Genomic DNA, 25796 nt, shown 5'->3' with positions numbered 1-25796 from the left:
CTGGGGCCTCACCAATCTTCATCATCTTGCGGAGTTTCTCTAAGTTTCCAGTGATAAGGTACAGGAAGGAAAGTTTGTCAAAGTTTTTGGTGCGCTGATAACACATTTCCACAATCTGGTGGTTCCCCTGTAGCAAGGCCACTTCTCCCAGCTTTTCCCAGCAGTTCTTGTCATCCAGTGCTTTAGCTGCCTCCAAAGCAATCTAAAGAATTCCCAGGGTCAGAGTTAACAATTGGAGGATAGCATGGCTCCAAACCAGGGACTACAAAGTGTCTATCTCTAAATAATTCTCCCAAGGAACACTCTGTACTTTCAATCACACCTAGCTTTCAGTCAAATTGTATTGAAAATCCTATCAACAAATAGGATCCATGAATAGATGAATCGCATCACATTACCTTCCTCAGAAATTTATTTTTACAACAAAATTATCTCGTAGTAGTTGTTTTTCCATAGGGCCAATTCTTTCTTAGCCACCTATTTCCTACTTGCCAAGTCTGAAGATCCACAGGGGCTTTAGGAAAGGCAGAAGAAATAAAAGAATAAAGCTTGGAACTGGAAAGTCAAAGTTCCTAAGCCCTCTCCTATTTAAAATAATGCCTGTAGACTCTATGCTCAATATTTAATAAGTACTCCATCATCTAAGCAACCAAACAGTAAATCAAATGTTAAGGAAGTAATGAGATTTTTCAAATTCCATTGCTATCTCACACCCATTCTAGAAATTACTGGATTCACAATAACTGAGCAAGATAACAGTAGAAATGCTATGGCAGAAATAGACTGGAAAAGTAGAGATGGGTGAGCAGTAACAGAAATATGGCTATATTTAACAACTTAAAAAATCCTAAATTATATTATACTAGCTAAAAAAACAAGCCCAGAACAATGCCTTCTCAGTGCCACCCTAACCCTCTTACCATCCCTACAATGATATGGGGCTTACGACCACACTTCTCTCACCTCAATGTTTCCACACTCCAGTGCCAGACTAAAGCGAGTTTTCTCATCCTTGACAAAATGCAGTGCCACTTCAGGATAGCCCTTCTTCTGGAGATAAGCAATGATAGACTGGCCTACTAGTTTGGCATTCCTTACCATGTGCAGTACCTAGACATTTGAGGTGTAACAAATAGAAATTACTTATAGGGAAAAAAAAAGTGCTGCCCCTCTCTACACTCCCAGTACACTCTCTCCTTTCATACCTCATCATATTTTCTGTTGATCAGGGCCAGCTTGAACTTGAACTCAGTGGGATCTATGGTGAGCACCCGAGGACGACACTCCCTGTCTAGGCAATACACATTGTTGCCTTTCACCCTCGTGACATAGATGGGTAAATCCAGAGTTCGGATGATCCCATAGTCCCTAAGAAAGGTAGGTAGTGAGCACAACTTTCAGTGAATGAAGGGGGAAAATCCAGCCTGTAAAAAAATAGAACAAGCCTAGGACACAGCCTTTTATCTTCTCATCACCCTTTTGTCAAGTGCCATTTGAACAATGGTACGGATGGAAAGTGATTCAAAATGAGGAAAACTAAATGCCATATTTACTTATTTTATTCTTTTGTATAAAGTGGGAAAATATGGGGCAGATAGTATTATCTTTCTTCATAAACTATTACTCTAGGAGCTAACAGATATGGCTATAGGAATCTAACCTAAAAGTTAAATAATCACTATGCCACCATTAAGAGTTAACTCCTTCCTTAGAAGCTACAGGAGAAAGTAGAAGAGAGAGAGAGGTGAAGAGTTCTGACACACAAAGAAATGATAAAAAGCACAAAATATTTTAAACTGAATGAAAATAGAAAGTTTACATATTAAAACTTATGGGTATAGCCAAAACAATGTTTGATATATAATTTATAGTGTAAAATGCATATACTGTATTAGAATACTGAAAACTAATGAGCTCTAATGCATATTTTAGGAGAAAAAAAAGATTAATAAGCACCTACCTCAAAAATTTTGCTCTTTTTTAAAGTTAAACCAAAGAAGTATACTTAGAAAGAAATAATAAAGCCAGTAGTAGAAATTAAGAAATAGAAAACCAAAATACAATAGAGAAGTTCAATAAAAGCAAAAACTTGATAAAATGGATAAATCTCTTGTGAGGCTAATTAAAAAGAGAGAAAAATGACAATAAGAGAAATGGAAAAGGGGATATCCCTATAGATCCTGCAGAATGAGGATAAGTGTAAACTTTTTAAAAATGATCTCATTCTGAGAAAAATAAAATTTACCAAACTTGCTAAAAAGGAATATAAAACTCCTACAGTTGTGTACTTACTACATAAAATACACTGCATCAGATAAAAAAAAATCCTTCTATACATAAAGTCCCAGTCCTGGATGACTTCACTGGCAAATTCTACCCTACAGTCAAGGAATTAGTTCTAATCTTACACAAACTCATTGAGATAAGAGAAAAAGGTGGTATATTATTTTGCTTATTTTATGAAATAAAGCACAACCTCAATACCAAAATCTGACATGAACAGAAAAAAAAAAAAAAGGGAGGAGAGGGTATCAGAGGTCAATCTCATACATACAGATGCAAAAGTCCTAAACAAAATATTAGCAAACTGATACTAGCAGTATTTGAACATCGTGACCAAGTTAGATTTGTATCAGAAATACAATGTTGGTCGAACATTTAAAAAAATCAATTTAATTTACTACATTAATCAATGAAAAAAGAGAAAAACTGCATGACTACCCCATATATGCAGAAAAGGTATAGAATAAAATTCAATTTTCATTCATGATATAGTAAGGAAATTCCTTAATAAAGGATATCTATAAAAATCTACAACAAGTACACATAATGCCAATACACTGAAAGCTCACCCTTTAAATTTGAAGAAAACGAGAAAGTTTGCTACCACAATGTTTATTCAACATTGTACTGGAGACCCTGGTCAGTGCAGTAAAACAAAAAAAATATATGAAAGTATATGTATTGGAAAATAAATGAAACTGTCGTTGACATTACTCACAAATACTATGGTTTGTAAAGAAAATACAAATGAATTAATACAGGTCTAGCAGGGTCTCTGAAATAAAATCAATTTAAAATTTAATTTTATTTCTAAATATCAGCAAAAATTAGAAAATTAAAATTTTAAATGGATACTAAAAAGTAACAAGTGCCAAAGAATAAGTCTAACCAAAGAAATGCACATTCTCTATAGAGATAATCATAAAACTTTACTGAAAGATGTTTCATAAGACCTAAGTGAAGAACTACTATACAATGTTCACAGATTAGAAAATTTTAATATTGTAAAGATAACAATTATGCCCAAAATGACATACAGATTAAATGTTATCCCAATTGAAATCACAAAGTTTTTTTTTGCTTCATTTTGTGTGGAATTTCATAAGATGATTCTAAAATTTTTACTTTTTCAAGGCAAAAAATTACTTGAAATTTTCCTTTTCAAGACAAAATTATTTTGAAAATAGTCTAATAACTAAAAAAAATAAAAGTGGGAAAGATTTGAGGACCTGCTTTATCAGATGTGAAGGCTAATAAAGCTATAATACTTAAAGTGTAGAATTAGACCAGAGATAGACCATAGAGAACAGATCTTTGCATTTGTGCAAACATAATTTATATACAACAGAGATGGAACTGTAGAACTATGCAGAAAGGCTGGTCTTTTCAATATATGACAACAAACCAGACAGCTGAGTGTCTTAATTAAAAAATGTGAGAATTTAGAGAAACATGGCGGAGTGAGAGACGTCCCCAGATCTCTTTCCCCTTGAAACAACAATAAGCTGAACATCTAAAATTCAACAAAAAAATGCCCAAATTGCACACAAGCATGTCTGAATGTGGGATCTGCGCCTAAGAGCTACCACAGGTCAGAACCCCGGGTATGGGGGTGTAGATAGGGAGAAATAAAGAAGCTGCCACTTGCAGCCACCGGAGCTCCCTGTAGGAGGAAGGGGAGGGGTGAAAGTGCAGCCACTTCCCTGAACAACCCAGCCTGGGAGACAGCCCTGCCTGGGAGAGTCGTGAGCTCCATGCGGCTGGCGGCAGGCGGCAGGACCCAGTCATCGGGGCAGAAAGCAGAGAAGCAGGACGGCAGAGAAACAACAGTTGATTTTACCAGCTGTGGTTGCAAAACTGAGGCTAAGCCGCAGCCTCCAACCCCCAACCCAGAGGGCCCCCCCTTCCCCATATCCTCTGAGACCGAACAGCATGGAGCCCCAGGGGAATCTAAGCAAACACTATCGAAACTATCACTAACACTGACAGGGACTGAGACTGAGGGTAGCGAGCCTGATTAAATATCTACAAGAAAATAAAAGGCATTATTAAAGTTTTATGGAAAGCAAGAATGCAAGAGGCTTAGATGCCACCTACTGGAAACTAAAAGAAAAGCGCCTTCTTTGCAGCATGCTAAAGAGAAACCTTTATATAGTAAATCTTTTTTCTGGAAAAGAAGCAGAACACATTTCTATTAATGCCCAGGCTGAAAAATAGTCCATTAAACACCATGAACAACCAAGATGAGAAGGCGTCTCAGAAAGAAGGAGAAAAATCTCCAGAAAATAAGCTTACAGACATAGAAATATGCAACTTAAATGACAGAGAATTCAAATGTTACTTCTGAAAAAACTCAGTGAGTTCCGAAACGAGTCATATCAACAATTTCAGGAATTGAAAAAACAACTAGATCAGCAGAATGAGTTCTTTAGCAAGGAGACTGAAACCCTAAAAAAGGACAGAATAGATCTTCTGGAGATAAAAAGCACACTACAAGAGTCGAAAAATGAAATAGCAAGCTTGAGAAATAGAGTTGACCAAATGGAGGAAAGGATCAGTGATATCGAAGACAGAAACCTAGAAATAAATCAGAAGGAAGAAGAGAGAAATCCAAGAATGAAAAATAATGAAAGAGAAATACAAGAACTAGCTGATACCATCAGGAGGAGAAACATAAGAATAATGAATATTATCAAAGGCAAGGAAAAGGAGCAGGGACTAGAAAGCATTTTCAGACAAATAGTTGATGAGAATTTCCCAAATCTAAGAAATGAACTGGAGTTTGGAATTCAAGAAGTCAACAGAACACCCAATTATCTCAACCTAAAAAGGCCTTCACCAAGACACACTATTAACGTTATCAGAAAAAATGTGAAACTGAGTCCCCTATATCTCACACCATACACAAAACTTCAGGTAGATTATAGACCTAGATATAAAAGGCAAAACTACAAAGTTTCTACAAGAGAATATAAAAGAATGCCTTTATGATCTTGAAGTTAATAAAGATTTCTTAAATAGAACACAAAATTCAATATCTATAATGATATGCCATAGAATAGTAGGAGATACTAATATCTGCAACACATAGCACTGACAAAGGAATGATATTCACATCCACTTGACCCTTGAACAACAAGGGTTTGAACTGCGTGGGTATATAAGTGTATTTTCTCCTTATGATCAATAACAATTTTTTCTCTAGTTTACTTTTTCATGAGAATATAGTATATAACACATATACAAAATATGTGTCATCAACTACTGATGTTATCAGTAAGGATTCCAGTCAACAGCAGGCTATTAGTAAAGTTTTTAGAAAGTCAGAGTTAAGTAAGGAATTTCAACTGCGCAGGGTGGGAAGGTGTCGGTGTCCCTAATCCCAGCCTTGTTCAAACGTCAACTGTAAATAAAGAAATCCTAAAAATTAACAAGGATAACTCATTAAAAAAATGGATAAAAGACATGAACAGAATTCACAGAATAGGAAATCCTGATTGATAGCCAAATGAAAATTGTCCAATCTCATTAGGAATCATAGAATACCAAAGTAAACTTACAATGAGATACAATCACACATCAACCAGATAGACAAAAATAAGTTTGACAAAGGCAAGTGTTGGCCAGGATGGCAAGTAAACTTTTATACAATGCTGGTGGGCATGCAAATTGGCACAATCACTTTGGAAAGCAGTTTTCACATTACCTAGAAAATGTAAAGACATGCACACTCCATGACTCAGCAGTTCTGCTCTGAGTAGAAACCCTGGAGAAATGTATGTTCATATGTACCAGAGTACATGTGAAAGAATATTTAAAAGGACATTGTTCATAATAGCCAAAACCTAGAAATCATTCAAATGTCCCTCTAGAGTAGAACTGATAAACTGTGGTATATTCATATAAAAGAATATATACAACAATAAAAATAAATAAGTTAGAGCTATGACATGGATGAATGAATCTCACAAAATATTGAACAAAATAAGCAAAACAGAAAATAATGTATTCGGTATGATTTCATTTACATGACATTTAAAATCATGCAAAATTAAATCATATTAAGACATACATTGGGTGCTAAAATTGCAAAGAAAAGCAAGGAAGAAATTACTAGAATGTTAGAATAATGTTATCTTTGGGTGGGGGGCGCAGGAGATTGTGATCGATAATGACCACATGGCAAAGGGCTTCTGGGGTGTCAGAACTGTTCTATTTCTTGACTTGGGTAGCTGTTGTACAGATGTTCACTATATAACTATTTGCTATTCTGTACATATAAAATCTATGTATTTTTTATATTTGTGTCATATTTCACAATTTTAAAAGAGCTGAATAAAGCATATTCTGATGCCCCTAGCACATATATGCTAGACAAAGCTTTTCCATGAAGAAAATTCAGGGAGGACTTCAGTTATATCTCTTGAGACAGGACAATGATTTCAAGAAGCCACCTTCTCCCACTCTGTATCTCAGATAATTAACTTACCCAGTGGTGACAGCATATTTGATGTGGTTGCTTGTGGTATAGATAAATACCCCACTCTCATCCCAGGCCCCACTCTTGACACGAATGTTCTCATGAATGTTACAAAGAGCCTCCAGTTTGCGGTTACAGATCACAATGGCTGTAAGAGGCAAAGGGCATGAATGTTCTGCTGGACAGAGTGAATGAAGCAGACTGGCAGGGATGGGGAGGGAGGGACTGGTCTCCAAATCAGGGTGGATATAATGAAGACTTACCATGTTTGGCCAGCAGTGCTACATGGGACATGTCTGCTGACCAGATTACATATTTCACCTTGGAAATCTTCACAGATGCCAGAGTTCTGGGACACAGAGAGAAAGGCAAACATGAGTGGATCTGATCCCCTTGTCCCAGGTTATGAACTACTTCCTTCTCACCACCAAATTAATATAAACTCTAATTTCTTAAAATAATATCGAATAAAAATTCTCTATAATGTAACACAGTGACTTATAACATTTTGGCTCACGTTGTATACTTCTCTCTTCCTCATCTCTCTGGCCTTATTCCCAAGTATTATTAGGGAGTTGTGTATGGCTGTTTTCAACACTGAACTGTAAGCTCCTTTAAGTACAGAAACTGCATTTTTCATTCCTGTGTCCCTATCACTCTAAGTCTCAAGAGTATTCTTTGTTTAGGTAAGTGATCTAAATACAAGCCCTTCATTGTAATGCTAATGCACATGTACAGGATAAAGAGTGATTACTGAGGGAAAAACATGGCTAGAAAGTCTTAGAATTACAGCACAAGAAGTGGTCAAGCCAAGAAGCAAACTCACTTGGGGGTAAAAAGTTCTCACTAAAGATGTCTACTCTCCCCCACTATATGCCTGTCTACCCAGGACACCTGACATGTTACCGCTTCTGCTGCACATCGAAGAGTGTGATAGATTCTGCGTCTCGAAGCAGGAGGTTGCCTGTGCCAGCATAAAAGATCTCATCGCAGTTGGGCACCTGTACTTTTTTGGTGATTTCATTCTTTAGATTCTTGATCAGAAGCTGAAATGAGTATTAGAGAGAAGCTTAATAGAAGTATGTGTATATAAAATGACGACAGTTGACAATGTCTTTTATCCATTATTCCTTAGCTTCGATAAACATTTTTTTTCCTTTTTTTCCTGTGCAGGTATATCAGCAGTCTAGGTAGACCCTCCAACCAAGATTCTCTCCAAGGGTCCTGATAGCTCTTTTTTTTTTTTTTTTCCAATTGAAATATTCTGAGAAGTCCAACTAAAATCCTAATTCCTCAATCAACCAGAGAGAACAGTGCTTCTTGGCTTAAATTTGTTAAATATTTTCTTGAGAGAGCTGTTTATCTTATTTAGGACCTATTACATTTTAAGTACCAATGAAAGTAGTAAGATAAAGAGGAGGGTCAACTTCTCATCCGGCCCACCTTTTTAAAATTTGATGGGGTTTTTTTGGCTCTTGTGTTGTCGAAGTGACTTTAGCTTGGTTCTTAAGCCCAGAGCCATAGTGACCACTGACCCAATCAAATCAATTTTAAAGCCTTTTCCTGGGAGGGTAGGGATAATACTAAGGATAGAAGGAGAGCTGATACATAAGAAACACAGCTGCCTAGAGTACAGAAAGGCAAAAAATGTTCTTTATTCTGCAATACAAAGCCATTGCCACCATACCCACCAAATTAGTTTCCCCTTTTAGTCTTAACTCACTGAATGCATCCGATCTAGGACAGCAAATCGGTTTCGAGCAACCCAAACGGCTGTCAGGCCCGAGGATCGTTTCCCTTCAGGAGCTAGAAGAACAAAATCGAAGGGCAGGAGCATGTGGTGAGCCACTGGCAGATGACAAAGTCACGTGCCATGGAGCTGCCAGTCTTCCTGGCTGCCATGTTGGCTTTGCCAGTTCAGCTGCTTCATAACTAATTCAGCCATAACCTGGGGCTATTGTCAGTGACTTTTCTCCACCAGTTCGCTCCAAACTCCAAACTCCACACCTGCCAAGCCTCTCTTCTTTAGGCCAAGTGGCTGCAGTTCAGCAATACCATGTACTGGCAGAAGGACTGCCCATCTTGGGAGACAGCACACTCCATCAAGCTAACGAGCAGGGCCTTGCTGGCCAATCTGTGGCACATTGCAAACAGCCTGTCAGTGTCATAGGACCTCCTATATCAACAAGCTGTAGTAGAGACAGAGCCCCCTGCCCAGGATGCAGCTGCTTGCAGCTTTTAACATGCAAATGTAGGCCTCCAAATAGAGCAGGGTGGGGCAGAGCTCCCAACAAATCTTGACAGGCAAGCTCAATGCTGGGGAGTATTTAGCACCAAGCTGTTGCTCTATAAATGTCAATCAGTCATTCTCATGACAAAAGTTACGAAATGTTCCTCAGTACTCAAACATTTCACTAGCCGATGAGAATTCTGAGTGGGCACTCAACTCTGGAAAACTTTGAGGGGGATACAAGGAAAAGTATGCCAAAATATTCTTTTATCTATTACCATCAGCAGAAAACTGGACAGAACGTGCTGGCCAGCCTTGCTTTGTACTTCTCTGGCACCTGGGGATGACAGGTGATTTATAAAACGAATTCTTATGACAACCAACACTCCTATCTTCCAGGGGCAGATGAACCTCACTACTCAGGCTTTGCTCTTCTTCCTCTCTGCTGCCAACCTTTGGAATGCACCTTTACTAATTATCATCTTTCTCAAAAGGTGGAGAAGCAAACATAAAAGATAAAACTAAGGTATTTTGAACTCTATTCAGTGTAAACACATGGAAGAAAAAAAGCAAGTTTGTGGGTAGGGAGGAGCCAAATCACAGAATTCAGTCAGAAATGGTTTAGCTAGTTAATTTATAATGGAAACTTTGATTTATAGATATCAGACACTATAGGTTTTCTCTCTTCTGGCCATAACCACACTTAAAGAGAGGGAATCATATTAGCAGAAACAATGACACAATGGCACCCACAATAGGGACAGAGCGAGCAAAATATTTCTCAGAATTTGTTGATGGGGTCTAAAATATCATGAAAGTGTGCTAGTTAAGAGTAGGGACCAAGGACTAAACCTCTGACCTATAAACTAGCTGGAGAAAGTGCACTGAAAGGAGTATTAGTAAGACTCAAATCTATTCTGAGAATGTTTTGTCAGCAAGTTCTAATAGTAAGTATATCAATAAGAGATGGTGGTGATGGAAGAGGTAAGCAGGGGTCTCAGCTGGATCCTGGGATCCCTGGTGGAATGTGGGGCTGTTAGCAGCCTCATCTTTTTGACATGCAAAAGAAAGCAAATCGGATATGGATGTGGATGGGAGAGCATAAATCCCTACTGCCAGGATGAAACACTGCAAGATTGGAACCACATTTTTAAATAAATGAAATTACCAGGGTGAAAGTCATATCAACTGACAATAAACTAGGATAACATGCTGTGCTGAAAAAGAAATTGTAGAGTTTCTAATAACCAAATTATAAAATATATATATCTAACTGGAGTAATAAAATGGAGGCGGAACATGAATATTTCACACCACGGTCGCCTCTGATGCAACTGTCAGCAGCACCTGCCACAGACTTGAGTGATGTAGCCACAGCCTGGGGAAGGAATGTGAAAAATTCAAAGAGGAGTGATGAAGTGGGGGAGGAGAGGTGGAAGCAGAGTTGAGTAGACAAACAGAACACGTACCATCAGGATTCTGCGAGTCAGCATCCTTGGGGATGGTGTACAGGTCATAGGTACTATTCTCTAAATTGCTGGCTCTCTGTAGAAGGGATAAATTAAACTGTTAGTGAGAGGCACTCAAGATACCAGTTTATCCTGACAGAGAAAACAGTACAATTATTCAGACAACAACATGAAACTATACTTTTCTCACCCTTCACCCAGATGGCATATGAATATCTCCACGGGTAAAACAGATAGGGCTCATTGCCAAAGAACTCATCATTCCTGTCTCTATTTTATCTTCCAAATATGCAGATATTATTTGAATGAAAGCTAAGATTGCTCTCTATCTCATAAATTAACAGACTAAAACCTCAATATTCTAATGTGCCCCACCTAAGTATACTCATCAACTTAAAAGTCTGTTTGAAGGCGAAAAAAAAGGCATCAAAGAAAAGACATTTAAAAAAATGCCAGGGGGCAAATGTGAGACTACTAGATATTGAAAAGGGGCTGGGATGACCAACACTAGAAGTCATATAGGAAAAGACAAGTTTTCATTCTTTTTAATTTGGCATCCAGGACTCTAACAATAGACTGTCATTTCTTTTTTGAATTGTAAGGCAAGAAGAAATGAGAAAGGCTACCTGATGATCCTGAAGGCAACTGCACTGAAAGAAACCCTTCTCAAAATCTCTATTTTCGCCCAGAGGGATCAAGATAAGCATTTCTTAAGATATAGTCCTAAATGTTCTCTCAAATTACTTTTAATGACTTGAGTCATTCATCTTGATGCTTCTTTAAGTTTAGACTTATGAAAGACATAGGTTCACAAACCTTTAACATGTTTATGACAACTAAAGCCTACTGTGTGTGAGCCTCCGTTTTCTGTGTTAACTCTCTCAAAATGACCATTAAATAGCTTCTAAGAATGCATTAGAGATTTCAAAAGTATGAGAAAGGGACCTACAGGAAATGGGGAGGCCCTAAAAGGACTCTATTGTTACTTACTGTACATAGTAGGACTGCATTTTCTGCTGGATTGTATGACATATTGAATACTGGAAACTTGGAACCACTAGAAATATTTAGGGAAAAAAGAAAATAGAAAAGAGGCATAAGGAATACAAGAAAGGAATTATTCTTACACCTCCTACTTATCTAATCTTTACACATATACTTGTCACTTCTACAATTAGGAAAAAAATAAATAAATACTGCATCTATTTTCTTCCTTCCCTTAAGGTTTGGGGATTTCTCTATCTCAGCTTTGAGTAAACAGTTTTAAAAAAGCAAACCCTAGTACAAGTTAAATTATTCAACAGAACGTAGGGTTAACATTTACTATAGTGAGTGGAACTGGTTCTTCTTGCGTATGAATTCCTACACATAAATGCCACAGAGTAACATGTGATGTCTATGGCTAATTTCTCATATCTCTTGAAGTGTTCACATAAACCCATCTTTTTATTATAGTCATGCTAGAGGATGATTATCAAACCCTCATGCCAAAGTTTGCCACCATGAATGTTTCAGCATGCTGATGCAGCTGGCTTTCTAAGAGGACAATTCCTTTTGCCAGGCATCCCGGAGGTTATCATATCTTCAGAGTTAAAGAGTTTCCAGAGACATATTTCTGGTTTAAAGTTGCATGTATTTTGCTGGAAAGGAAAAAAGAGTTATAGAAATGCCAAATAAAGGCAAAAGGGCCTATCACCAAGTTGGGCTATTCTCTACCAGGATGCTTTCTCTAGTTTGTAAGAGACCTGGCGAACTGTGGCAGGATAAGTTCCTCTCCACAGAGTCACTACCATTCTCAACAGGGGAATTTCCCTTCCCCGCAGGGCCACCTCCTTGCCCATCGTGCTCCTGGGGTTTAAAATGAGCAGCTTCGGCCATTGGGGGCTCGATCTGCGACAAGAGATGAGATCCAAAATGTTGTTAAAAGAACACAGTATGGTTTGTGGGTATATCATGGTGACAGAGAGAGTTTGGGGGGAAAAATAAGTCTGATTTACCTCCGCAGCTGCATCACAGCTACATCTTTAGAGCTACTGAAATCCAACTGACGTAAAAATCGGTCTTTGACATAATGCAGCATATTGCCATGAACAGCATAGGCTGGCCGTTCCCGTTCCAGTTTAAACACAATCATGCCGCCATCATGGCCTGGGACACAGGGAGAAGAGAGGAAAGAATTAGTTGTAGGCAAGAGAGCAAGCTAAAAACAGGAGATACACAAGACAAGGATTATATATGTATGCTAAAAATAAATATAAGACATCTAAATGCATCCTTTATTTGCCTAAATTATCATGATTCTTGGAATCTTTATTCATATAAATTTCTGTGAATCCTTTAATACAGTAAGTCTTCACTTAACTAGTGGGTAGGATTTGCAAGTTTAAGTGAAACCATATAATGAAACCAATATTACCGTAGGATAATTGATATAGACAAGAGTTAAGTTCCTATGGCATCTCAACATTATAACAAAATGATGCTGAACCAAACGATGTTATCTGAAGACCTGCTGTACTCTATCACACTGCCACATTTAGACGTGCCTTCCTCTGTGTTCTAACACTTTGTACAAACCTCCATTATAGCACTTATCACCTTAGAGTTTAATTGTGTAGGTCTATTACCTCCACTATGTCATGAGCTACCTGAAGGCAGAAATTACAATTTCCATCCTTCCTCAGGCTCTAGCTTATAAGAACATAAAAATACTTGCTAAACAAATGGATACTAGTTTTAAAAGCCTTTGTGGTTCTGTTTTTAAAAAATGTTTTGCTTTTTCCCTGGCATCACCTATCCTTGGAGAAACTTTAGACTTTTGTCCTCTAGCCTACTCTCCACACATAAACCAGATGTCACTTCCAATGGTTTTCCAATCAGAGTAAATTACGTAATCTGGCCTGGTCTTACCTTCCTTTACTTAGCTCCTTACTCACTGTGCTCCTACTGGCATGTTCCTCAAACATACTCAGCATCCCTCACAGCATGGTCTTTGCATTTGCTGTTCCCACTGTCAATGCATTTGTCACCCCCTGCACCTTTCTGAACACCCAATATAAAGTATCAGTCCTCACATTCATCTGTTTCTATCTCCCTTACTTTTGCTTAACTTTTCTCCAAAGCATTTTTCATCATACGTTATTTTACATATTTATTGTTTTACGGTCTATCTTTCTTCACTGCAAATAAAAGTCCCATAAAGTCAGGGACATTGTTTTACACTATAATACCAGTACCCAGACTAGGGCCTGACACTCAGTATGTATTTGCTAAATGAATGAGTAAAACTCAACTTCTAGCTCCTAAGTCTGAGAACTCCAAGTGTCTAGTATTAGCTCCCTAAGTCTCCTAGGAACTAATGGGCTTTATGGTTAAATGGCTTTTGGTGGAAGAAGAACACTGAAAGACTACTACTCCTAAAAGGTAAAGGGGAAAAAAGGAGAAAAGCCTCACTATGTGGCTCTGAGGATTCCATTTCTCCTTGTCATCCTACTATGCATTTACTGGAGACAAAGTTAATAGAGCATCACTCTCAAGTCTTATAAACTTTGAACTAAAACAAGGAAAAAAAGAGAAGATATGGCCTTTACCTGCTGCAAATAGGTTAAGGTTGGGGTGGGCAGCTAGGACCCAGAAACGATCATGGTCCCTGCGGAAGGTCTGAACCCCAGTCCTAGGAAAACAAAAGGTGCACAAAAAAAATTTCTAAGAAGTCTTCTGCTCATCATATACAAGAGTATCGAGTGGTAAGCCAGCATGCTGATTTAAATCAGGGACAGTATACTGTATATCCTAAGTAAATGCAATCATGATAAATTCTACCAAAAAACAGAAAGAGGAAACTCCAAACTGACTATTATTTTGATATTTCAATTTCCTCCATTCATAATTTTCTACTCCGCTACTTTCATTTCATACTTATTTCTCTGGCTACATTAGAACATGCTTAAATTTAAAGAAAAAAAAAATACACATGGAGATTTCTATTTATTGAAAAATTTGTAAATGTTGGCTGATCTCTAGACCTCTTCAAAAGTTTTCATAATACAGGTATATCTCATTTTACTGAGCTTTGCTGTATTGTGCTTTGCAGATATTGCGTTTTTTTACAAGTTGAAGGTGTGTGGCAACCCTGCATCAAGTAAGTCTATGGGCACCATTTTTCCAATAGGCTCATAACTTCCGTATGCACTGGGAAACCAAAAAATTCATGTGACTTACTTTATTGCTGTATTTACTTGATTGCAGTGATCTGAAACTGAACCCACAGTATCTCTGAGTTATACCTGTATATGCTTTGAATTTCTACATGCTGAGGATGATGATAAACTAACAGAAGTATTCTAATTTTTAAAAAGAGAGAGTAAGAAAGAGAAAGGGGTTTCCCTTGGGTTTGGTCCCACAACATCATAACTTCCTTACCGCTTAGACATATCCCAGACTCGGATACTCTTGTCCTCAGAATTGCTGAGGATCAACTCTTGGCGAGGGTGGAAGACAGCACAAGACACATTGTTGTAATGGCCCCGGCAAGTATCAACCTCCCATGCCTTTGATTCTGAAGGACAAAAAAGAATTAGGTCATCACAACTCTCTACTACTTTAAGTTTCAGATTTGGAATTATGACATCCTCTAACCAAATGCTAGGTATCACCACAAAGTGCTAGATTGCTAATAGGGCAATTTTCTTTATTTAAACCTCTGAATCTTTACATATTTAATTGTTCCTTCACTTTGGCCCTCCTACCAATTTTGGTACCTCTTCTCCATCATTCTTTATCCCCTTACCCAGACTTATTTGTCACTAGCTGTCAATATACAATGTAAACTCTATACGGCAGGAATTTTATTTTAGTCACTGTTTTATCTCCAGAGCCTTGAACAATGTAGGTACTCAATAACTGTGTTGAGTAAATGAATTCCTATTCTTCACTATGTTCATACTCCTCAAAATCAACATGCCAAGAAAAAACAGGGAATGAGGCAATTTTTATGCTCCCTGGATTAGCATAACCACCTAAGGTAGAAAAATGGTCACTAAGTTCAGAAGACCTGGCTATTTCATCATGCTGGCCAGCAGTCAATTTTTTAGACATGGTGATGCCATCACTGTTCACTCACCATTCATGCGCCAAATCTTCACTTGACGGTCATCAGCCCCAGATACAATAAGGGGCATAGTGGGGTGGAAGGCAGCCCAATTAACCCCACGATCATGACCCTGTGGGGAAAAAAAGTGGTTCTTCTAAAATGGCTTTCTGTCCATTACCCAAAGCAAACCAATGGACCATGCTGATAGTTATAAAAGATGTCTCTGACTTTACTCTCCAGGGACTATGCTGCTCTAAGATTGGAACATGAGAGTTACTAAGTCATTCTATCCAATATTACCTCCAAATTCTGAGAGTTCTTCTACTTCATTTGTATTTGGGATATACTGCCTTATTTTGTTACTTGTCTATTTATAAATTTCTCCAACTAATTATAACATCTCAAGAATAAAGACCAATTTTATAACTTAATAAAGAAATTCTCAAAGTATAGTTGGGAAACTACCCTAAGACATTATTTGCTTTTTTACTCTTATTTTCTCATGAGTGTAGCATTTTCCAGAGAATACATGACATATGATGATGTCACTGCTTTGAGGGCTAAAGGAATGTGTGCTTATATATTTCATGTTTTAAAAAGTTCTTGGTTTTAATTTCAAATATGATAAAAATTGACAGATATAACCCACATAAACAAAAACTCTTTGGGGTACTCAATAAGTTTTAAGAGTATAAGATGTCCTCAGACCAAAAAGTTTAAGTACTGATAATTTTAAGATATATTATACCCTATTTATATAGTTGTTCTCTGTATTGTGACATAATCATGAAAAGGAAGTTTTAAATTAGCAGTAGTTTTGAGATATCATGTGGTGAAAAGCATGTAGGTTTTGGAGTCAGATAGATCTAAGTTCAAATCCATTTACAAGATACACATGGACTTTGGTAAAGCACTTAATTTTTCTAAATCTCTATTTTTAAATCTCCTTTCAGTAAAATTAGGTTAGTAATGTCTATTTTAATGAACAGCTATAAGGATTAAATTAGATATTTTTTAAAAATCTATTTCCTCTCTTATGCTTTTGTATATTCCCACCATACATGACAGTTACTTATACATGGTTGGTTGGTTGGTTGGTTGGTTCTCAGTACCCTTCATTAAATTCTCCCCCACTCTTCCCTTACAAAAGGCTTGATAATGGGCTCTGCTTTGGGATGGTGATGGAGTCTATGGCAACTTTCTCACTCTCTTCCCACTATGTTTATAAGGTAACATGACTCTCTCTGAGGTGGCATATAAGCTTCATTTCTGTTGGCTCACCCACTATTCTATTTCTAGTGTTTCAAAACAGTGCCTAAGCACTGCATAAACCTTTGTTGAAGGAATGAACACATGAACAATATACTATCACTGTTTCCCTGGAGAAAAGCCCATATTCAGCCAATGGCTAAGAAGATAACTACCTCCAGTACATGTTTCACAACTGCATCCGTAGTTCCAAACAGATCAACCCCAGTTATTCCTCTCACATCTGACTCCACGGCACCAGGGGACAAGTTTTTTTTCCTTAGACCTTTGAAGGGGTAAAGAGTGGGATAAAAGATGTAAACATGTTACCAAAAAGAGCATAGTAACAGAAACACGGAAAGGTACAGTGATAGACTAACATTAGAGAAAAGGGAAAAACAATTAGAGAGATTGAAGAAAGTAGAGAGACTCAAGAGTTTCTATCTATTTCTTTCTAAAAATGTTCAAAATATTGAAGTATATCGACTATCTTCTTTTCTGCTTCTTTAATGCTTAATAGACCCACTACTGGGGTTTCTCTCCAGAGGAGGACAATCTAAACTTCTGACACAGCTAACTTCTTCAAGAAACTTCACCTTAAGAATTGTCTACTTGACCATTTCTATTCTTCAGTGTTCCTGAAATGTGGCCTCAAAACGTAAACATTCAATTTCCACTTTTCCACTTTCAATTTTAAGAAATCTATAGCAACTTTTCTTCTATCACCTCGAAGAATTTTCAAAGAAAAGCCACTTGGGGAGGCCACAGCTCAGTGTTTCTAAAACTGGAAGCTTTTAGGCGACTTATGGGGAAGTTCTAGAGGAGTTAAGGAAACTAGACCTATTAAATATAAAACGGCTATTTGGTGGAAGATACTGTAAAACTATAAACTACACAAAAAGTGTACTCATGTCTTCTACTTGACTCTAGGACAGGGAACAAAATAATTAAGACTGTCATGTCCTTTGAAGCTCTTGCTTAAAATGCTGATAATAGATCTGAATACATGTATTTTGCCATTAAAACTTTTGGAGGCTAGTTTCATTGGGAGGAATTAGCCTATAATTTGAAAAGAATGGGAAAAAAACCACAAAGATAAGAGTTTTATTTGTACAGGATCCAAATTTATGGCAAAACTACAATTATCTTTAAAAGCTAACTATTTTGCTACGGTCAGAACCAAAATTATAACAATACTACCTTACGTTTGAAAAGAACTTTGTGGTCTTCAAAGCACTCTGACATGTTATATGATTTGATTCTGATAATCTTTGAGACAGGCATGCAGGCATAATTATACCAGTTTATAGATGTGATTATAGAATCAGAACTAAAATCCTATTTTTTGAAGTATTTGGGGGGCAAAGAAGAAAATGAAATACCTGGCATTTGTAAAAAAAAAAAAACAACAACCAACAAAACAAAAAACAAATATAATGGAGGAAAAATAAAAGCTATCATTGAAAATAAAACTTAGTTTTAAGCCTAAATTTTCGCATCTGTAGGAAAATACAGACATTAAGTTTAATGATAATATTTATCTTTATTGTATTAAAATTCTAATATATCTTTTATTATAGTGGCATTAAGTATCAGCACTGGAGAAGTACTTAAAAAGACATGACAGTTTTAATTATTTTGTCCCCTGTCCAAGATAAGCATTTAACCAATAGTTAGAGAGAAATAAAGCTGATGCTCAAAAAAAAAAAAAAAAAGGCACTCTCCCAAAGCTTTACAAATACATTATCACAGGGGTGCCTCCTTTCACTTATTTCACTTGCCCCTCTAATGCGATCTGTCAACTTTTTCTAATGATTCTGGGGTATCAAACAGATTCAAAGAAAGATACAAAGACAGAACGCTGTGAGGAACTTCACCTCCAATAAGCTTCAACAAACACATTAAAAGGGAAAGCAGTACGATAGAACGGAAGCCTTTGTTGCACTTGCTTATAATGATCCAGGAAAAAGGGAAGGGCAAAAACAGACAGATGAATAGTGACAGGCAGTGAAAAGATACTTAGAGAAGAAATATCTGAGCCTTTGACAAGCCACTCACTAGGACTGAACGACAGATGGAAAATTTCTACAGCAGCTACTCAAATCCAGAGGGAGGACAGGACACTCTCAGAACAGACCAGTTTGACGCATGCCTCCCACTGGGGACCAAGGGAAGTAGTGAAAAGAGACGGAGATGAGGACAAGAGTTGGCAGCAAATTAATACTTTTTTAGTTATCATTTCAAAGATTAAGACTGAATTACATGGGCTTGACATGCAAAGGTGTAAGCACATTTAAGATAATTTCAATTTACTTAGAAGCTCATGGTAAAAAAAGCAACCTATCTTCGATATCTAGGTTGTAAATACATTCCCTTTTAAACAAGTATTTTTTGAAAGGCTAACACAAAAGGTTCAGGTTACACTAAGCCCCATGGGGCTCAATTTTCATGGGAGAGGTATCAAGAACACAGGTATTCCCTTAAAGATTTCTGTTTTCTTATTGCTTCCCTGGTTCAGAGTGTCTCCTTTCAGACACTCAGAAAAATTAGAATTTTCACTAGTTCTCTCAATGTGAGAGTATTTATTCTCTGACTCACAACTAACTTTTCCTTTCCTGGAAAAGTCCCTAATAGACCTGAAAGCTAATTCCTCCTCCTATGCTCAGACTTATTGGAATTCAGGCAAAAATAATTGCTAAAAAGAGTATGCTTACTTCTAGAAAAGGAAAGAATACATGTAAAAGTCTAACCCCAAAGCTCCTTCCATTTGGTTAATACCAAAGCATCCCCTTCCACTCTGGTTAAGGAGTTTTGGAAATCAAGAGTTTTGAGTAGAGAAAAACACTTAACAGTGGTAAAGAAGTAATAACATTAGTATAGCAGTTAGCACAGAATTTTCAATATCAGAGATACTAAGTACAGCAATTACAATGTTACTACATAGTAACCCATGCACTTCACACATTCAAGAGCAAGTATAAACCCCAATTGGGGGTCACACTCTCTCCCTCTCTTCTCTGATTTAAGGCCCTTAATTCTGATGCAAAGATGTTCTCCTGCCTACAAAAAGGAAAAAAAGGATTTCGTCTTGCCTTGAGCATTTCATGATCACCAATGAGAATCCATCCACCTGACTGCCCCAAATTGCTTTAGCTCTGTTACAGGGAAACTGCTGTGTGGTTTCCATCAGGTGGCATAAACTCTAGAGTAGAGCAGTATAAAGCCCTTCTCAACCCAGTGCTCCAGGAAAGAATTAAGCCCTAATGATCAAAGCATCAGTTTATGCATGTAACAAATCAACTTCTTTACGACTTAGAATGGCGTTAGCGGTACATCATTCTTAGAACTGAGAAAATAGTCACTCCAAGTATTTGAGTAGTCTCAAGAACCCAGTTAGGAAAGGCTATTCTAAATAATTACCCCTGATCACCTAGCATAACATAAGCCAGGATCCAACTCCTATATCCTGAGACAGAGAGGGTGCTCTGAATGTGTGCATAGTAAAAACCCATGAAAAGCCATAGCTATGTTACTGGGAGAGTGAATAATAAGCTCTCTGGTACAAGCAGTGAGGAGGGGGCACAGGCTCACAGTGCCTGTGCCTAACTCCTCCTGTTGGCATGACTGGTCACATCTGGGTGTACTTCAAAACACCTAGCCAGTCTGACGAAAAACTGCAATGGCAAAAGTTCTAGCTGAAGAAGGTCCAACTGCCCTATCTCCAGTACAACCTTGTTTATACCACTCCCTTCTAATTCGGAATCTCTGAAAAGTACAAACAAACACCATATGCTCTAGAGGTTCTATTCTCTGACTGTCTTCATATTCCCTTTGGCTAGTTTCTATGCTACATGAATCTTAAACAACTACTATCACAACATTCCAAACGCTGCACCCAGGAATCCACAAATTTTTGATTTGCTGTTCATTAATGGCTTGTAGGAACAGCAAGATCACACTGCCCCAGACCACCATGCCACAAAGGAGTTGGGGAAAAGTTATCACTTTGGCCATACAATATAGAAGTGTGACTCCTTTATTACCGTAGAACTAGGCAAGGACCTATGAGGGGACCTTCCTTTAACAGAATGAAAACACTGTTTTATAGTCTAGCCAATGACCTTTCAGAGAACCCAATCTTCAACATTTCTAGGTAACAAACAGAGACGATTCAGCAACTGACAAGTAAACTTAACTGGGCAGAGAATGAGAGCATTTAGAGTTGCATTTCTCTATTCTGACTTTCAGCAAAGCATTCTCATTTCTCCAGCATGTCAATCTCATAGCTATAGTCCTTTCTCTGCATTTAAATTTCCTGGTTAATAACCTGTCAGATCTCTATACAGCACTAAACATTTAAATACCATCACGAAATCAAGATATATAAGCTGTGAAAGGAGGGAGTATTCCAACTATTTTATTTTAATTTTAATTTCTGGTCCTAGAAGTCTATCCTAATATTAAAAGGTATTCTGGACACCCCCTCCTCCGCTCCCCCATACACACCTTCCCATGCTCCTCATGTTAGAACAAATATAAAAGAGATTTTCTCTTATTTCTAAACGAGGCCACAGGGTCCAAGAGTCCTGTTTCCCTATACTAATTTATTCCCTAAATTTGTTTCTGTCAAAAATTTATTTTATTTTATTGGAAAGCTTGATTCTTAATCAAATACTGCCAACATTACACAGATTTTAACAAAAATCGATCTAACTAAAAAGTTAGATCGATTTCTAAAATCAAATGAACTTTCTGGAGCAACCACTTTTTTTAGGAAATACCGAACATGAGGAACCATCAAAGTAGATTTAATATCCTCAGAAACAAAAATGCTATTATATGAGAACAGAATATTCTACATTTTCATGTTCTAAGTCAACTACCCTCACTACTTTAAGCAATTGCAGTTCTGCGCCAGACTTGACTAGGCTGTCCCCTGAACTTGGGCAGCTCACCAGAAATATCCCAAACACGCACAGTCTGGTCCAGGCTAGCTGATACAACCAGGTCTTCTGAGGGGTGGAACTGAGCACACATTACATAATGGTTGTGCCCCGTTAAAACACTGCAAGAAGAAAAAAGAAAGACAATGCCAAATTAGAGGCAGGAATCAACAGACTCCTACACACTAAATAATATTCTCTATATTCAACAGGTGCAGATCTAATTATACTTTTTTTTTGAGGCAAAGGCAAGTCATCCTAACAATTCTGAACTCATAAAAGCAAGGTCAGCTGTTCTAACAGCTCTCTTTTTACCTCTAATGCTTTAGCATTTAATATTACTGATACTGTACAACTTTTCTTAAAAACATATTAAAGTGTCAAAATAAACGGAATCTTAGTAATTTATACTGGAAACTATCTGTTGAATTTTAGTAGAATATTTCTCTTAAATGGTCCTTTCATTTTCATGGAAAGCTTGAGACCCAAACACATAGCAAGATAGAGGTCTAGACCTTGACTCAGGTTTCACAGAAACAGAAGTGAAAACCAGCTAGCAGTTTTGTTTTAAAAGCCTAGCTATATGACCTTTCTCTGGTAAGAAATTATCAGAAAATCCAGATTCATACACTACTTATGAGATTGCTTCTATATTTATCATTCTGCATGTAAAAGCATCTTACAGATACAATCAGTAGTTATTGTCAGCAGACACTGCCCACTAGAGAAGGGAGATGACTGTTCTGAAGAGAAGGTGATTACAAAAACATTAGGAAGAATGAGGACACTTTTTGAACCCTCTGTCCATTGCTTTACCAGACACAAGTTCTGGACTGCCAGTTCCACACTCGGATGGTCTGATCGTCTGAGGCACTCAGAATCCAAGGATATTCCTGAAAGATATTCCAGATAAAGGGTTTGACATTTAACCAAAGTATCCTTTCAGACTCTTGTAACCACTTCTCTCTTTGGAGGGAGCATTCCATTGTCTAACATCTCCACTACATTAATAAAGGAAATGCTGCTTCTGATTTAATTCAATATAACCCTGAGTGCTTTTTTTTTTTACAGAAGGAAACAAAGCAGGAAGGTCAACACTACACAGATCCTAGAAGACCCACTCTGATAACATAATTCTGTTATCAAAGCATGGGTTCTTGAGGTACAAGATGATTCCTATATGGAAAAATGAAGAATGTTCTAAACCTAGAGGCACCATGGCTACTTACATGATGAAAAAACGTGGTGCGGATGTAGTCTAAGTGCCCGAGCAATGTGAAGAGACAACGCCGAAGCTTGTAATTCCAAACCTGCAAAGAGAGAAGTACAGCTAAGGAAAGGACCTGAGGATCTTAAGACTCTAAAAGGCTGGGATTTCTCAGTAAACAAGTTTGGATTTATATTTGGGCATTTCTAAATAGGTGGGAACTGTGATAGGGAATGTTGTTTGAGGTTGCAGGGAAAAAGAACAAGAATGAAAATGTAGGTTATCTAAATAGCATGTGGGGAGGAAAAAAGGCAAGGCTAGGGAAAACATACAACTAAAACTATGGAAAAGGTTTTTTTCTTTCTTTGGGGAGAAACCATCTCTATTTAATAATATGAGACGAGGTGCTCGATCCTTCCGAGGAAGCTAAGACCGTGTTGGGGTGAGGCCCTCACTTCATCCGGCAACTAGCACTGCCTGCACCATGGCCTCCGTCTCAGAGCTCGTGTGCATCTACTTGGCCCTCATCCTGCACGACGATGAGGTGATGGTCATGGAGGATAAAATCAATGCCCTCATTAAAGCAGCCAGTGTAAATGTTGAACCTTTCTGGCCAGGTTTGTTTGCAAAGGCTCTGGCCAATGTCAACATTGGGAGCCTCATCTGCAATGTAGGGGCTGGTGGACCTGTACCAGCAGGAGGTCCTGCCCTCTCCACTGCTGCTGTCCTAGCTGAGGAGAAGAAAGTAGAAGCAAAGAAAGAAGAATCTGAGGAGTCCAATGATGACATGGGCTTTGGTCTTTTTGACTAAGCCTCTTTTGTAACATGTTCAATAAAAAGCTGAACTCAATTTAAAAAATAAATAAAATTTAAAAAATAATAATATAAGACAAGATGCTTATCTAGGCTTAACTTAAAAATCTTTCTACTGAGTAACTGTATTCTCAGCTTGAATACAGATCTCTTAGTGCTTTATCTATCGTCTTTGCTCAGGATAAAAAAAAAAAAAAGGACAGATACCATAACTCCAATTTAAAAAATAATAATATAAGACAAGATGCTTATCTAGGCTTAACTTAAAACTCTTTCTACTGAGTAACTGTATTCTCAGCTTGAATACAGATCTCTTAGTGCTTTATCTATCGTCTTTGCTCAGGATAAAAAAAAAAAAAAGGACAGATACCATAACTCCAAAGGAAACAATAATGTAACATGGCATCATCTTCTCTCAGACTCTTAACTTGGTGGCAAATGATGCCAAACATTCATGATCTCTACTAATCTACCATGTAAACAGACTTTAACTCATTACTATAGAAAATATTACATGCTCTGTTAATGGCTGAGCAAAGCAGAGAAACATCATATTCAGAAATAAAGTTGAGTCAACTATCAAAGTATCAGGCATCAGTGGGCACAACTGAGGAAGACACCAAAATCAGAACCATAAATGTAAGATAACTCATGCTCCTCATCCAAACCTCTGCCCCGTTCAAAGTACAAAAATGAGAAGTCATATGCATTTTTAACATTTAATACTTGTTTATAATCTCTCTGGGCCAGTTTGTTACTATTCTTTCTTCTGTTTTACTTTAAAATTTTTTAATTTTCTTTTGTAAATTAATTTAAAAAGTAACAGCATTTTCCGTAACAAATTCAAACAACCCAAAACTATGATTGTCCAAATAAGAATATAAGCTTCCTAAAGGCAGGATCCTTATCCCTGATGCTCAACACTATACCCCTAGCATATAATATAGTGGCTAATACTTAGTAGGTGCCCAATAGGTATGTGTAGAAAAAGTAATAACGTGAAAAGTGAAAGTATGCCAATATCCACCTTCATCTGTTGAATCATCTATAAATAAATGCGCACATATACAGCAGAGTTGGAGTTTCACACAAAAATTAGGTCAAATCATAAATACTATTCTGTAGTCTTTTTCCCCCTTATAAAGTTCAGTGTTCTGAATTTTCATATATCTAGCTTCAAATCATCTTGACTCCTTTACAGTCCTCTATCAAACTCCAGAATTCTGAATTCTTAAAGAACTATGAATTCTTAAAGAACTTTGTAGACTCTGACCATTTGCTGGGCTTCCTATCTTAGTCTTCGTAAATCTGGATATAGTGAACAATGATAATCCCCCTTTCATCAGAGAAATATAAATTAAAACCACAGCATGATAGCACTACATACCTACCTGCTAGCAAAAACATCCCTTAATTTACTAACAGCTTTATTGAGATATAATTCAAATCCCATATAATTCACCAATTTAAAGTATAGAATTCAATGGTTTTTAATACACTCAAGGTTATGTAACCACTGCAATCAATTTGAGAACAATTTATCACTCCAAAGAAAACTATACCCATTGGTAGTCACTTCCCATTTCTTCCCAACCCTACCCTATCCCTAGACAACCAATAATCTGTCTTCTGCTTTATAAATTTGCCTACTCTAGACATTTCACATAAGGGGAAGGTAACTCCTTTTTAAACATATTAATCACTTTGGAAAAACTTTGTGGAAGTAAACAGAACAAATTTTGATTTTTTTAAATATAGGTGCAAAGTCTCTGGCTCCAGCTTTTGCCTTTACCACAGTCAAGCTTCTTAAAAGAAATACCTGGGGTGGCTCCATAGTGTCACTATATAGCACATCTGCTTTACGCAGAAGCTCCTGGGTTCACGCTCCAGGTGGTGCCACAGACCATACCCCAGCTGCGCCAGGTCTCTGGGGCAACAGGCCCCCCGGGTGCACCTGGCCCCTGGCTGTGCCTGGCCCCGAGTGCCCCAGGCGCCGGGTGCTCGCCCCGAGCAGGTGGGAGAAGACGCCCC

The 25796-nt window shown here is 37.5% G+C and overlaps 1 protein-coding gene and 1 pseudogene across 2 annotated transcripts in view; one reads left to right on the top strand and one right to left on the bottom strand.

Annotated features, from left to right (window-relative positions):
* The window catches only part of COPA (coatomer protein complex subunit alpha), a 41897-nt gene that overhangs the window by 10942 nt on the left and 5159 nt on the right, over positions 1–25796 (bottom strand). Inside the window, exons 4-20 of one of the 2 annotated variants that reach the window (XM_011373068.2) lie at positions 22975–23055; positions 22562–22638; positions 21758–21867; positions 16979–17088; positions 15585–15684; positions 14885–15020; positions 14053–14135; positions 12460–12610; positions 11453–11519; positions 10463–10538; positions 8487–8569; positions 7670–7809; positions 7027–7112; positions 6773–6938; positions 1206–1368; positions 964–1110; positions 13–202 (exon numbers count right to left, since the gene is read on the bottom strand). In XM_011373068.2, the coding sequence (XP_011371370.1) occupies positions 13–202; positions 964–1110; positions 1206–1368; positions 6773–6938; positions 7027–7112; positions 7670–7809; positions 8487–8569; positions 10463–10538; positions 11453–11519; positions 12460–12610; positions 14053–14135; positions 14885–15020; positions 15585–15684; positions 16979–17088; positions 21758–21867; positions 22562–22638; positions 22975–23055 (1966 nt within the window). The remainder of the gene's footprint in view (positions 1–12; positions 203–963; positions 1111–1205; positions 1369–6772; positions 6939–7026; positions 7113–7669; positions 7810–8486; positions 8570–10462; positions 10539–11452; positions 11520–12459; positions 12611–14052; positions 14136–14884; positions 15021–15584; positions 15685–16978; positions 17089–21757; positions 21868–22561; positions 22639–22974; positions 23056–25796) is intronic. The other variant, XM_011373069.2, reaches the window with a different exon arrangement.
* On the top strand, positions 23138–23800 carry LOC105300708 (annotated as a pseudogene).

This window comes from Pteropus vampyrus, unplaced genomic scaffold (assembly GCF_000151845.1).
Source record: "Pteropus vampyrus isolate Shadow unplaced genomic scaffold, Pvam_2.0 Scaffold217, whole genome shotgun sequence".
Classification (NCBI taxonomy): domain Eukaryota; kingdom Metazoa; phylum Chordata; class Mammalia; order Chiroptera; family Pteropodidae; genus Pteropus; species Pteropus vampyrus.
The sequence above is the reverse complement of the archived record's forward strand: the minus strand, read 5'-3'. Positions and strand labels throughout refer to the sequence as shown.